Source organism: Haliaeetus albicilla, chromosome 24 (genome assembly GCF_947461875.1).
Source record: "Haliaeetus albicilla chromosome 24, bHalAlb1.1, whole genome shotgun sequence".
In the NCBI taxonomy this organism is placed as follows: Eukaryota; Metazoa; Chordata; class Aves; order Accipitriformes; family Accipitridae; genus Haliaeetus; species Haliaeetus albicilla.
Window position 1 is genome coordinate 17,294,174 of NC_091506.1, and position 12,339 is coordinate 17,306,512.

Below are 12,339 nucleotides of genomic sequence, written 5' to 3' on the forward strand. Positions count from 1 at the left end.
AAGTGTCCTGCAATTCTCAGAAACATCCTGTGGTATAAGCAATGAGATAGGTCACAAGTGCCAAACACGCTCTCTTACGTTTAATGGCAGGTAGACGGGAAAGATGGGATCTTTCTTCTCCTCAATAGCTGGCATATTGTCAGGATCGTGGTGCCTTGGCATCAGCTGATTGGAGTCTATCCCCTTGCTGGCTAAGAGCTGAGCAATATCGAAGGTGAGATATAGCTGTCTTCTCCTGTTTTGAATCGGAGGGGGAAATAACCACTTAATGTGCCTAGACGGGCTCCCATGCCTGTAACTCCACTTTTTGGTCATCCACCCCTACCAGTAAAAAAGTTTTTGAGCACACACCACACACGTGTGTATTTCTTCATCTATAGAATAGAATAGTTCTATTGGAAGGGACCTACAATGATCAAGTCATTGATCAGTCTAGTCCAATTTGTAAATTATACACGTGTACTATAACAATATATTATGTATGTTATAGACGATACACAAAAATAGAAATTAAAAAAGGATGAGAAAAAGATAAAATAAACACTATTTTTAAAAAAAATTTTCTTCCCACATCCCAGTGAATTGCCTTGTGCACTCCCTCCAATGCGCACACCCCACTTTGGAGACCACTGCCTTACAGGATAGTATTTTCCTAAAGGTTTTTGACATGTCATGTCTTGAAAGAAAAATCAACACCCTAATCTGCTGTGTCCATTCCGTAATGATGTCTTTAGCCACTTTCTGGTTACTTACCTCTCTACTTCAATCTTCCGAGGGCATTGCCCTGGAAGACCTTGGAAGGCAATCTGCACTTTGGGCTTAAATGATTGTACTGGGAAATCTGACTTGATGAGGTTCTCAGTAGTTGGTCCAATCACTTGCTTATCCAGGACACTTCCAAAGTCCTCAGGCATCCTGAAGGTTGTGACTAAGAGACAAAGAGAAACACACATCTGAAACCACTAGACATCACTCTGCTTTACATTCACACACACAGGAGGACTGTGCTGTCTCCTGGGCTGTCTGCAGAAGTCACTTCACTAGATTTGTGAGAGATATCAAGCTGACATCAGATGGGAAACAGAAACTAAGACCTTTTTTCCTGCTGCAGTATGTCATTATGGTCTTCCAGTATCAAAATGATGGCACAGAAGAAGCCTCCACTGAGAATTACCGTCATGCACCTTATTAGGAGGTAGGGCACTGACCTGGCTTTAAAGAGCTCTGTTTTGTTCCTAGCTTTGCTACAGACTCTCTACGTGATGGTGGGCAAGTTACTGTCTCTAGTGCACAGTTTCCCTCACTCTCAGAAAGGGGTGGGATTCCCCTGCCTCCCTGGGGTGCCCTGAGACCAAGAGTAAGTCATAGCTGGGAGAAACTTGGTCAAGATGGTGATAAAGGGCTTATGAATATTGCAGGAGAGAACAAGCCACTCAGGTCATCTTTATATGCTGAAGTCCCAATTCACACTTTACTTGGGACAAACCTTTCCTCAGTTTTTGCTCAAGCAAACCTCCCACTCAGATCAGTAGTGGTGTGAGAAAAAATTGAGTTGAACAGCTAACAATCTCACAATTTGGCCAAATGTTTTGAATGGAAATTTGGACTAAGCAAAAAGTATACTTTTCCAAGAACTGGCTGAAATTAAACCATGTCACTCACCCCATAAATAAACTAAACTGTTTATATTGCTAAACAAGCTGCAAATAATAGAACAGCAGCACACGGGGAATTTGAAGCTTAACGTAAATTAAGTAATTGCATGCAAGTTTTAAAAAGCACTATTCCCTAGACAGCTAAGCATTGAACTAAAAATAGATTTTAGTGGAGTGAGAGCTTTTCATTTGGTGAACTTTCATACCTTACTGAAGAGAAACTTAAGGTTCTGGCTCATAAGCGGGTATTTTGGATGTCAAGCTTTGGACCCAGTCCTTCACCCTGCTCCGTGTGCTTCTGCTTCCATCATAGATGCAGCCCCTTGATTTCAAAGCAACTGTGCAGAGCAGCCAATAATGCCGAAACCAGACAAGTTTCAGGATGAGCGGGTACAGAAAGGGTCCTCTAAGAGGTCACTCCCTTGTCCTCCTTAAATGGCCCCTGACACAACCCCACAGGTGTACATTGTCTGCTTAGGGACTAAAGGAAATAGCCACTGAACTGGCTCCTCTCTCTCTCCTCCCCTCTCCTAGGAAGGGTACCTAGCCTGGAATAAATATGATCCTCAACACTTCCATTGTCCTTACCAACATACATGCTTACAATAATTTTGAGGAATTCCTAAAATGCAGAGGGTTTACTACAGGTCCTTTAGGCTCATGCATATCTCTTGCTTGGGGTCTTTACAGAATGGCCCTGATTTTTATTTGTTGTCAGGGAGCACAGCTGTTCCAATTTTGTTGCTTCATTGTTGCAAAATCCATGGCACCATCCATTATGGCACTTTCTGCACTATCAACTATTTATGTCAATACTTAGCGTTTCATTTGCATTTACATTTCCAGCTTGATAGCTGCTTCCCCCCTGAAGAAGCAGCAGATCATAAATAGAGATCTGTCTCCACTTGTTAGGGATGAGTCTAGCTTGTCAAGATTCACTTGAGGATGCAGTCATTTGTCCTCACTCATGAAAATAAATGTCACTTCTAAGCACAGGAAGGTGGTATATATAGTCACCATCTTCCTCTAAGACTAAAATCCTCTCACATGCACACTTTCTCCCCACCTGCTGCCAGCCTATGATCCATATCTCCAAGAATGCTCTAGGGGCCAGGAGAGTGCTGGCAAACCTTTCAACCATGTTCTGTTCCTATATTTGAGCATCCATGATACAACAAGCTCTTGTAAGCAGGTGAGACCAGCAGCTCTATATGCACAAAGACCCCTTGCATCTAGGGAGAACAAGCTGCTCTGGGGTGCAGTTGGATGGAGAATGAATAAATGACAGAGGACTGTGACTTTGGCTATGGGTACCTAGACCCTGAATACAGCTTTCACAGGCAGGTCCCACTTTCACAGGAAAGGGACATTTCTGTCTCCATATGCAATGGTAATGCATTCAAATTCAGTGATCTCCTGGCATACAGCCCGTGGGACCAAACTCCCATAGGCAGCAATGCAGTCTACCCTGGATATATCCAGGAGAAAAGGGAGCATAGTTTTACCACCCAGTCAGATCACTTTGCTCCACCTCTAAATGAAATTCACTTTTCATGGGACATTCAAGCGGCCTAGCACCATTCCTGGCACTGACAGGAGAACAAAAGCAGAGCAGTAACCTGGAGTCATCAGCCTAGTTCCCAGCATGCTCACTATAAGCAACCATAAAAGTTATGGCCCCATTTCCTGCCACATCATGTTTCCTCTCAGTATATTTACCTTTAGGGGTATGCTGCTCGAGGTCTGCCTGTCTTAGCAAAGCATGGTGCATACGGGGGCCAGCACAAACATCCTGAAATGCAGCATGTGAAGAAAGTGTCAGAGATAACAAAGCATAGTTGCAGCACAGTGGGAGGGTGGGTTATAGAGGTCCAGAGAGAGAGAGTGAGACTGTAAGACCGACTTTACCAGAGCTTTAGGGACAATTGAGACGACTGTGAGTATTGGTCAGAAAAGGCTCAGAGGCATAAATACCTGGAAACTTCAGCCCAGTGCACAGAAAGGCAGGGGATTTGTCAGCAGAGTGTAGCCTGATGTCAGCGTAAGATGCGAATTGGGGGCTGATGAAGCAGGCTGTCATTAGGGTTTTACTTCCAAATGTCATCTGCAGTCACAACCATGTGCCTGCCTTGCCATGCTGGCATCCTAAACTCGAGCAACATCATGACAGTGATAGCACTGGCCACCGAGGAAGGCAGCACAACTATGATCAGGAAGAGCCTCATGGCTTCACTTTGCAAGGGTAAAGGTCTTGCACAAAGGCCTCTGACCAAAATGAAGGGCTAGGTCCTGGGGTGAAAGCTATAGTTCTCCATACCAGGTGTACCATAGGTCTTTCCATTTTAGAAGGACAGTGGTAGAAAAAGAATTGCTCTTTGCACTTACCCCCAAGATGCTGGAGGCTCCCGGAGTAAGGACATCAGCATAAAATGTCTTTTGTTTAAAGGCCGAGTACTTTTTTGGCTCCTGCTTGCAGCTATTGGGAAGCAACAAACTTGTTCCCGGACTGCAGTCCCAGCATGAAGCCTCATTCCTGGTATCAGGAGGTTTGGGGCTTCTACCCAGAGAATTCGTCAAATCCTTCTTTGCTTTATCCATCTCCTTAGGAGGACAATGCTGTGATGCAACCCTGGGCTTGCTAGAGTGGAAAGACATTGAGCCTGTTAAACACTGTATCTTTGGCACTCCTCCACACCCTCCCACCGCGCTGGATATTGTTGGCTTGCTAAGAAGATGAGTGGGTAACAAGGTAGGTTTGACCCCCTGCTTCGGTACCAAGTGCTGCCTTCATGACCTGGGGGCCATCAGTCTCACGTGGCTGACTCGATGCTCACTAACCCTGGGGAAAGAAAGCGCTTTATTATTCCAAATGGGTTTCGGAGGGGGAAAACCAGCAGTATACGCATGAAAAGCTGCTCTCCTGAAGCAGCAGGGGCTTCCCGGATATGTGGCAGCATTCAGAAGGCTGCCAGGAGAATTTGAGTAAACTGGGACTACAACAGAAGTGCTACTTTTGCTGTACCCAAATCCCTTAAAAAACTTGTCACACTTGACTCCAGTGGGAGTAGGCTACAGCCTAGATACCAACACAGCTACTCCCAGGTGTAAAGTCTGACTCTTTCATTTAAATAATTCAGGAGAGATGTTTAAGCATTGCCTAACGAATATTAAAATATAGCCAGAAGCTCCCCTCTCTCTCCTCCTGCAGGGGATATTTTTGCTGGTGATCTCAGCTCACAAATAATTTCTACTCTTCCACCTTGAGAGATGCAAGTCCAGGCAAATATCACAGCTGTACAGCTTTATTTTACAAAAACCTTCGTGCACTGAGAGATACTAATTAAGAGCAGCCCTCGGACCTCTGGCACGATAATAACGCAACCCTTGATTTTAGGCTTGTCTAAACACAGAGATGACTACTGTAACTAATTAGTACAGCTAAAGTGACACAAGCCCCTCCAGCCTGCACACACATGTGCCAATATAATGATGTACACATACCCGCATAGCTTATTCCTATAAATTATGAGTCAAAGCTCTCCATGGTGTCTCTCAAGGCTACTCTGAGAGCAATATGGCTTATTCATCAAGTCCTGCTCAGGGCTAGACCCAGACTCCTCATCCAGCCCTACCTAATGGTTTGTGTCTTGCACCCTTGCTAGGACCCACACGTCTGCCTTGCTTACTTCTGGAGGCCAAGCCTCTGCAACTGGCTGCTATGCGGGAGTCTTCTAGCTTACTGCAGCTAAGCATGAGAAAGACCTTGCCTGGTCTTGCAGGCCACAGCTGGCACGGTACCTGTCTGGAGTCTCATCCTGATGTCGAGACGACAACATAGCATCCTCTCCTGCCATGCCCTCTCTGCTCCACTCCTGAATGGAGTGAGAACTCTGCCTGTCCTATACTCTTGATCAGAGAGGGCAATTTTTTCTAAATTTTACCTTGTTGCCTGTCTGCAAGAATGAATCAGGTACACACAGCAGAGAAAGCATTACATGCATGCCAGAGATAAGAGGGAATAACTGTGCTGGTTTATTACTGCAGGTTCAAGCCAGTGCACAATTTTGAGAGGTTGAATCAAAAAAGAAATCAGATAATAAATCAAGGTTACCATGATGCGAATCCTTTAAGAGAAACAGACTAAACTAACAGATTGGAGAGGCCTGGGAGACAAGATCAATAATACCCCCTCCCCTTCTTCGAGCTAGAAAATCTCAAATCTTTCTCCTCTCAGCTTCTCTTTGGCGTGGTAACTGGAACCTAACACCCTGAAGAATGAATTTTCCATGGAGGATTTTGTTTTTATTAGCTATTTTATGCTCTGGCCATATCTATTTTAGCAGCCCAGCAGGACTGATTGGTATCAGCCAAGATCCAAGGATTCCTGATGAATCACTGCTGGACTCTTTCATGCCTGCTGCCCTGACACAGAGAACAGCAACAAGGCGGAGCGACCCTGCAGTGGCTCTCCTGATATGTCACCTGAGCATCCTCCTTCTGGGTGCAGGGGCGACGTGACTTGCTGTACATCTACCTCTTAGGACCAGAATCCTAAATGCATCCAATTTAAAAAAGCTAACTCCAGGATGCATCTGAACCTGTAGCAGGGTGAGCGACTGAGCCCACTCCCAATTTAGCAGGACAGGTAATCTCTGCCTAGAACCAAAATAATGTGGCTGCCGCCGATGACACTGAGTGCCCATGATGGGGGAAGTGCGTACCAAGCCTGCCCACAGCAGGCCTAATTCTTCACTGCTTTGCTCCCTCTGTACTCACTCACACCTCCAAAAAGTCCTTCCTGAGCTCTTATCTCAAAATAAAACATACCCCTACTCAGTGTCCAGCTCAAAAACATCCATCGGTCATGCTCTCCCAGCTGCACAGAGGGAGGGTCTGGTGTTTGTAACAGCAAAAAAATCTGACACCCACCACCCAAAATAAAGAACAAAACCAGGCCTCCAAAGTTTTCCCAGCAATTCCTCAAGTGGATGAGTAAAACAGCTTGTCTGAGTGTGCAAAAGCTGATATAGAGATGGGACAACTGCTAAACACAAAGGAAATTCTACTCTCCTGCCATCCCAGCTGCTGGGATGTGGCCAGGGTTTCCAACAAGGAGGTATCCCAAAGCATAGTGGGGAGCTCGCTCCAGTGCCAGCCTCCAACCAGCGGGTGGTTTGGTGTTCCCATCCAGCTCTCAAAAATGGTCTCCAGGTTGGTTTAAAAGATGAGGAGACCCTCTCTCTTTCACTCAGCCTAGCTGCTAAGCTAAGAGGTTTAACGCAGAGCAGTTCACTCTTCCCTAGACTCCAGCTCTGCCAATGGCACCTTTCGCCTTTCCACTCCCCACAAAATGACAAGCAGCATGTCCTCCCCATGCTCCATACGAGGGTGACCCCAGACCCTCATCCCTGGGCAGCAGACCTTGGCCTGGACTGCTGAGGCTGTCGCTGCTTGGGGAAGGGAACACCTTCCATCTTGCAGTGAGCATGCAACAGCACCTCGAGCTTTCAGCCAGCTCTGCTAGAGCAACTGCCAACAGTGTGAAATAGGTTGTGCTTGAGGATTTCTTGGTTGCCTGCGGGATCCTGAAGAAAAGCAGTGAAACCACCCAGTGCCCTGTTAGTGTCACACTGGCTGCTGTGGCTGCAGGCAGGAGGCCGGCTGCATGCCATGTTCACAGCCTTCAATCCCTTCCTACTCGGAGCACTTTCTTCAGGGCTGGAGCTCCCCTTCGATAAGAAGGGGTTCAAAGATAGGGGAAAAAGGAGTTCAGCTTCTCGCAAGTAGGTGAGATGTCTTCCTGAAAGCAGATCCCCTGCCCACCTCAATCGCCCTTCACACCCCACTACCCCTGTGCATCTGGGAGCATCTCTCTGCTCTTCAATCTGTCTGGCACCAAGCTATCCCAGCTTTAGCTATAATAAGCTTTGAAAATCTTTTCATGACTGCTGAAACACCTATCTTTCTAGCAGTTCAGTCATGCTCTCTCACACCTGAAAACCATGTTTCCTAGATATACCAGGTACATTGTACTATGCTAAATTGAACTATTCAAAATGAGAGCATACTCTAATGGCACTGCTGACACAACATTAGCTACAGCGTCTGTGTGTCATCGCAGCAAATCTATAATTACAATTTCTCGGTAAATCCAAGCTTTACATATCCAAGAAGTCAAACTCCCACGTGTCTTGCTCAATGTCTGGTATGAGCTTTTTGATCTGTTGCCTCTACTTCGATTCTTTGATCCAAAGCTTTGACAAAATGGACTCTTTTCTTTCAAATAAGTTTCAAAATGGCTAAAAATTGCAACGGAAAAAGAGAAAGGTACTTTAAAAATAATCTAACCCCTAAGCAAAACCACAGACTGAAATATAGTAGACATTTATCTGAAAACTATTTATCTGTGGATATCCAGAATCCCAACTACTACACCACCCGGACACCAACATGTAGAAATTCCTTCTCCCTATAATTTAAGCCATATAATAAAAGCTCAGCAAGGTGATGTGCTCTCAACAAACTGCTTTAAACATTATCCTCTACTTCAAATCTCTTCTACTTTAAAAGGGAGTTGAAAGCAATTTCTAGTTTTATAGCAGCCCATTCCCTCCAACAATTTGCGTGGTTTTAAAATTGATTTTCCTCTGGGTTTTTAAATGCATTCCTTTCTCCATGGGAGAACGCCACGCAACCACCACTAGAACATGAGAACGCAGGGGGGAACAGCAAGACTGATGGCGAATGGCACTGCTCATTACACAGAGTGCCTTAACGGCAAGGTTACACCACACGTTTTGAGGTTATAGCTGTGGTGGGTGTTACAAGATACCACACAAAGTATTTAGACCGTGACTCCAACAATGTTTGTTTCATTTAGGAAGCACGACAGCCGCTACTGGGGGTGCAGGAGAGGCAAACCAAGGGCGGTAACCTGCTCGCTGTGGAGATGGGAGCGAGCCAGGCACCCCGAGGGCAGGGGCAGCAGCTCCCCGCGCCCCCAGCTTTGCACCAGCGGTGGGGGGACACCCCACTTCTGATGGCCTGGGGAAGCCAAACCCTGACCGACGTTTCCAGGGTTTTGAAAAACACGAGGGGGACTCCCTCATCACCCAACCTTGCGAGTCCGTCCATCCGTCTGTGCGGCCGTCCACCTTGCGCCCACCCAGCCACCTCCACCCGCCCGCCGGTGCCCTGCCGGCCCAGGCCTCACTCCCTTCCCTTCCTCCCCGCCGCCGGCTAGACCCAGCCCGGCGAGGCCCCGTTCCAACCCTCCTTAGACCCCGGGCCCTCTCCCGGCCGGGGTCGCGGCGGCGCTGCCCGGGCCGGGCGGCGGCGGCCTGCCGGGAGGACCCCGGCCCGGCCCGTCCGTTCCCGGCGGGCGGTACGCACCGGCCTGCCGGCGGGACCCTGGCCCGGCCCGGCCCGTCCGTTCCCGGCGGGCGGCACGCACCGGCCGGCCCGCGGCGCCCCGGCTGACAAGCGCCCGACGCCGGACTCGTTGCTACGGGAGGAGGGGGCGGGCGCAACCATCCCGCTGGAGGGGGCGGCTTCGCCCCCCGCGGGCGGTTGGGCTGGTCCGGGGGAGGTGCCGGGCTGCGCGGGCCGGGCAGCGGCGCGCCCCGGTCGGGGAGGGCGGTGTCTCCTCAGACGGTGGGGGCGGGGCGTCGCCGGCCGCCTGCCGCCCTCGCGGGGCCGCCCCGGAGGGAGTCCTCGCAGCGCTGCCGCGGCTGGGTGAAGCGCGGAAGCTCTCTGTACAAGATTCCGTTTATTTCACTAAAGGATCAAGCTTATTTGTGTTTCAACAAAGATCTAGAAAGAGCTCACGGCATACAGCCCGCACTGCTAACGCAGGAGCGCGTGTCCGGCTCAGCTGGGATGTTAAAAACATTCCGTACCCATACTCTGTCTCCAGCTGCATCTTCCCCGGCGTACAGCAGGCCATCCTCCGACCTGGCCTTGTAAAACTAGTTCTTCAAGGGCTTGGCAGACATGCAGCACAACAAATTCTAACGGTTCACTCTTGAAAATAAATGTGTTCCGAGCTGCTGCCACACAGTGCCACCTCAGAGGCACCACCACAGGGTCCCCGCTGCCACCTCAGAGACACCACCACAGAGTCCCCGCTGCCACCTCAGAGACACCATCAGAGTCCCCGCTGCCACCTCAGAGACACCACCACAGAGTCCCCACTGCCACCTCAGAGACACCACCACAGAGTCCCCGCTGCCACCTCAGAGACACCACCAGAGTCCCCACTGCCACCTCAGAGACACCACCAGAGTCCCCACTGCCACCTCAGAGACACCACCACAGAGTCCCCACTGCCACCTCAGAGACACCACCACAAGAAGACCACAAAGCCCCCAGTGCCACCTGAGAGCCACCACCACTGAACCTCCTCAGAGCCCCCACTGCCACCACAGAGTCATCAGTGAGCTACCACCATCACCCCAGGGCACCACAGGGCTGCCACAGAGGCACCACTGCCATAGAGCCACCACCAGAAGCCACCGCCACTGCTGCAGGGCCACTGACACCAAGCCACCACCACCATAGAGCCACCGCCAGCCCTTGCCTTCCAGGGCTGCCTGCCCCAGGGTGCGGGTGCTCAGCCATCCCACCGAGGAGCCAGCCTCCACCAAGGAGTGTCTCTGGGGACAACCTCCAGTCCCCGCACGAAGGAGGTGAAGGGCTGGGTGCCTGCTGCTCCGCTGCCACCTTCCATGCCAGCTGGCTGCCAATCCCACTGGTGGCTGTCATAGAATCATAGAATCATTTAGGTTGAAAAAGACCCTTAAGACCATCAAGTCCAACGGTCAACCTAACACCACCATGGCCACTAAACCACGTCCTGAAGTGCCACGTCTATGCATTTTTTGAACACCTCCAGGGATGGCGACTCCACCACTTCCCTGGGCAGCCTGTTCCAATGCCTGACAACCCTTTCAGTAAAGACATTTTTTCTAATATCCAATCTAAACCTTCCCTGGTGCAACTTGATGCCATTTCCTCTCGTCCTATCACAAGTTATGTGACAGAAGAGACCAGTACCCACCTCACCACAACCTCCTTTCAGGTAGTTGTAGAGAGCGATAAGGTCTCCCCTCAGCCTCCTTTTCTCCAGACTAAACAACCCCAGTTCCCTCAGCCGCTCCTCATAAGACTTGTGCTCCAGGCCCCTCACCTGCTTTGTTGCCCTTCTCTGGACACACTCCAGCACCTCAATGTCCAGGAAGGTCCAGCAGATCCCTTCTTCATCCCAGCCCCAAAACCATTGTAGGCAGGCAGGTTGTGGTATGTAGAGCTGCACAATGGCTTGTCTACAGCTGAGCTTATGTACCCATGGAAGTCTTGAGCCATCACACCTAGGGGGTCATGTCAGGTGGGGACAGGTGACTATCACCATGTGCTACAATCCTGGAGAACACATCATTCCCTACAGAGCGAAAGGTGGCACTGGGTCCTGTTGGGAGGGTCCGATCAAGCTGGTCCCTCAGGGAGGGGATGGTGGGGAAGGGACAAGCAGTGCCAGCCCTGTGGGGAGTGAGGAAGAACAGGTTCGGATTATTTGGGGGAAGAAGGAGGAGGTGGAAGAAGCAGAGAGGGAAGGATTTAAAGAGAAAAAAAAAGCTGTAAAAGTAAGAGATGTAGTGTGAGGGAGGGCAAAGGGCAGAGGAGGAGGAAAGGATGAGGCAGGAGATCAGAGCGGAGCCACGGGCAGGCAGATGGGCAGGGGCTGCTTCGTAGCCCCTTTGCCCCCCACCCCTGCTGGCCCTGTCCAGGCAGGCAGAGAGCTGAGAGCAAGTCCTGCTGCTGCACAGCTCTGCACCCAGGAGAGGTGCGAGTCCTAGAAAGCACGGCCAGAGGAGCGGAGCTCTGCAGGGCTTCCCGAGGCCAAACCAGCCGGCAGGCTGGCCCGAGGAACACTTGCATGGCCTTGCATGGGGCAGAGGGTCAGGCAGGGTGGCACCAGGGTGGGGGGGCATGCCACGGGGAGGCAGCAGAACCCAGGCGATGAGCACCACCTCCTCTCCCTGCCTGGGCACCCCCCCCCCCCCCGGCACCGGCTCCAGCAGCCAGGTTGGCACTGGGTGCAAAGGGCCTGGGAGTCACGGGTGGAAGAGGCACTTGTGCCATCCAAAAAATTCGCAAGCGAGGGGATGCAAGGTTTGGGCAGAGAGAGGTGGAGGCTGTGGCGGGCACAGCCTCAGGGAAGAAAGACAAGCTTCTCCGGTTAAGAAAGAGCCCTCCCAGCAATGCACAGCTCCTGCCAAGGTGTTCTGCAGATCAGCCCTGCCAAGCAGGGAGGTCTCTGTGCAGATTCGCACCCCACATTGAGCTGCCCCAGCCCTGCTCAAAGCAGCACTCCCATGCCCAGGTTCTCTGTCACACTGCTGCCCTCATCGCTTTCCTTAAGAAAGGAGTGCGTGCTGGCTTACCTCAATTAGGTTTGATATAATTACAGCTCTTGCTGGAGTTCCCTGGAGTCGCATCCCAGATGGTTCCTCTGTCTGGGAGGAAGCAATGGTGGAGTCCCTTCACCCTTTGCATGGGGAAAAATACCCATCTGTTTCACGTCTCCTCTGCAGCGGGTTGGGATTCACAGCAGGTCTTGCGGTCCCTACGGTTAGCTGTGCTTCATTTTTGACCGGGCTTTCAAAGTTCAACACAAAATGCTTCA

General features: G+C 50.4%; 1 protein-coding gene across 1 annotated transcript in view; it reads right to left on the minus strand.

Moving 5' to 3' along the window:
- The window catches only part of DNAH1 (dynein axonemal heavy chain 1), a 71,968-nt gene extending 67,680 nt beyond the window's left edge, over nt 1-4,288 (minus strand). The window contains exons 1-4 of the mRNA XM_009917249.2: nt 4,041-4,288; nt 3,375-3,447; nt 754-928; nt 79-235 (exon numbers count right to left, since the gene is read on the minus strand). Coding sequence (XP_009915551.2) covers nt 79-235; nt 754-928; nt 3,375-3,447; nt 4,041-4,253 — 618 coding nt within the window. The 5' untranslated portion in view covers nt 4,254-4,288. The remainder of the gene's footprint in view (nt 1-78; nt 236-753; nt 929-3,374; nt 3,448-4,040) is intronic.
- Between the last annotated feature and the right edge of the window lie 8,051 nt (nt 4,289-12,339).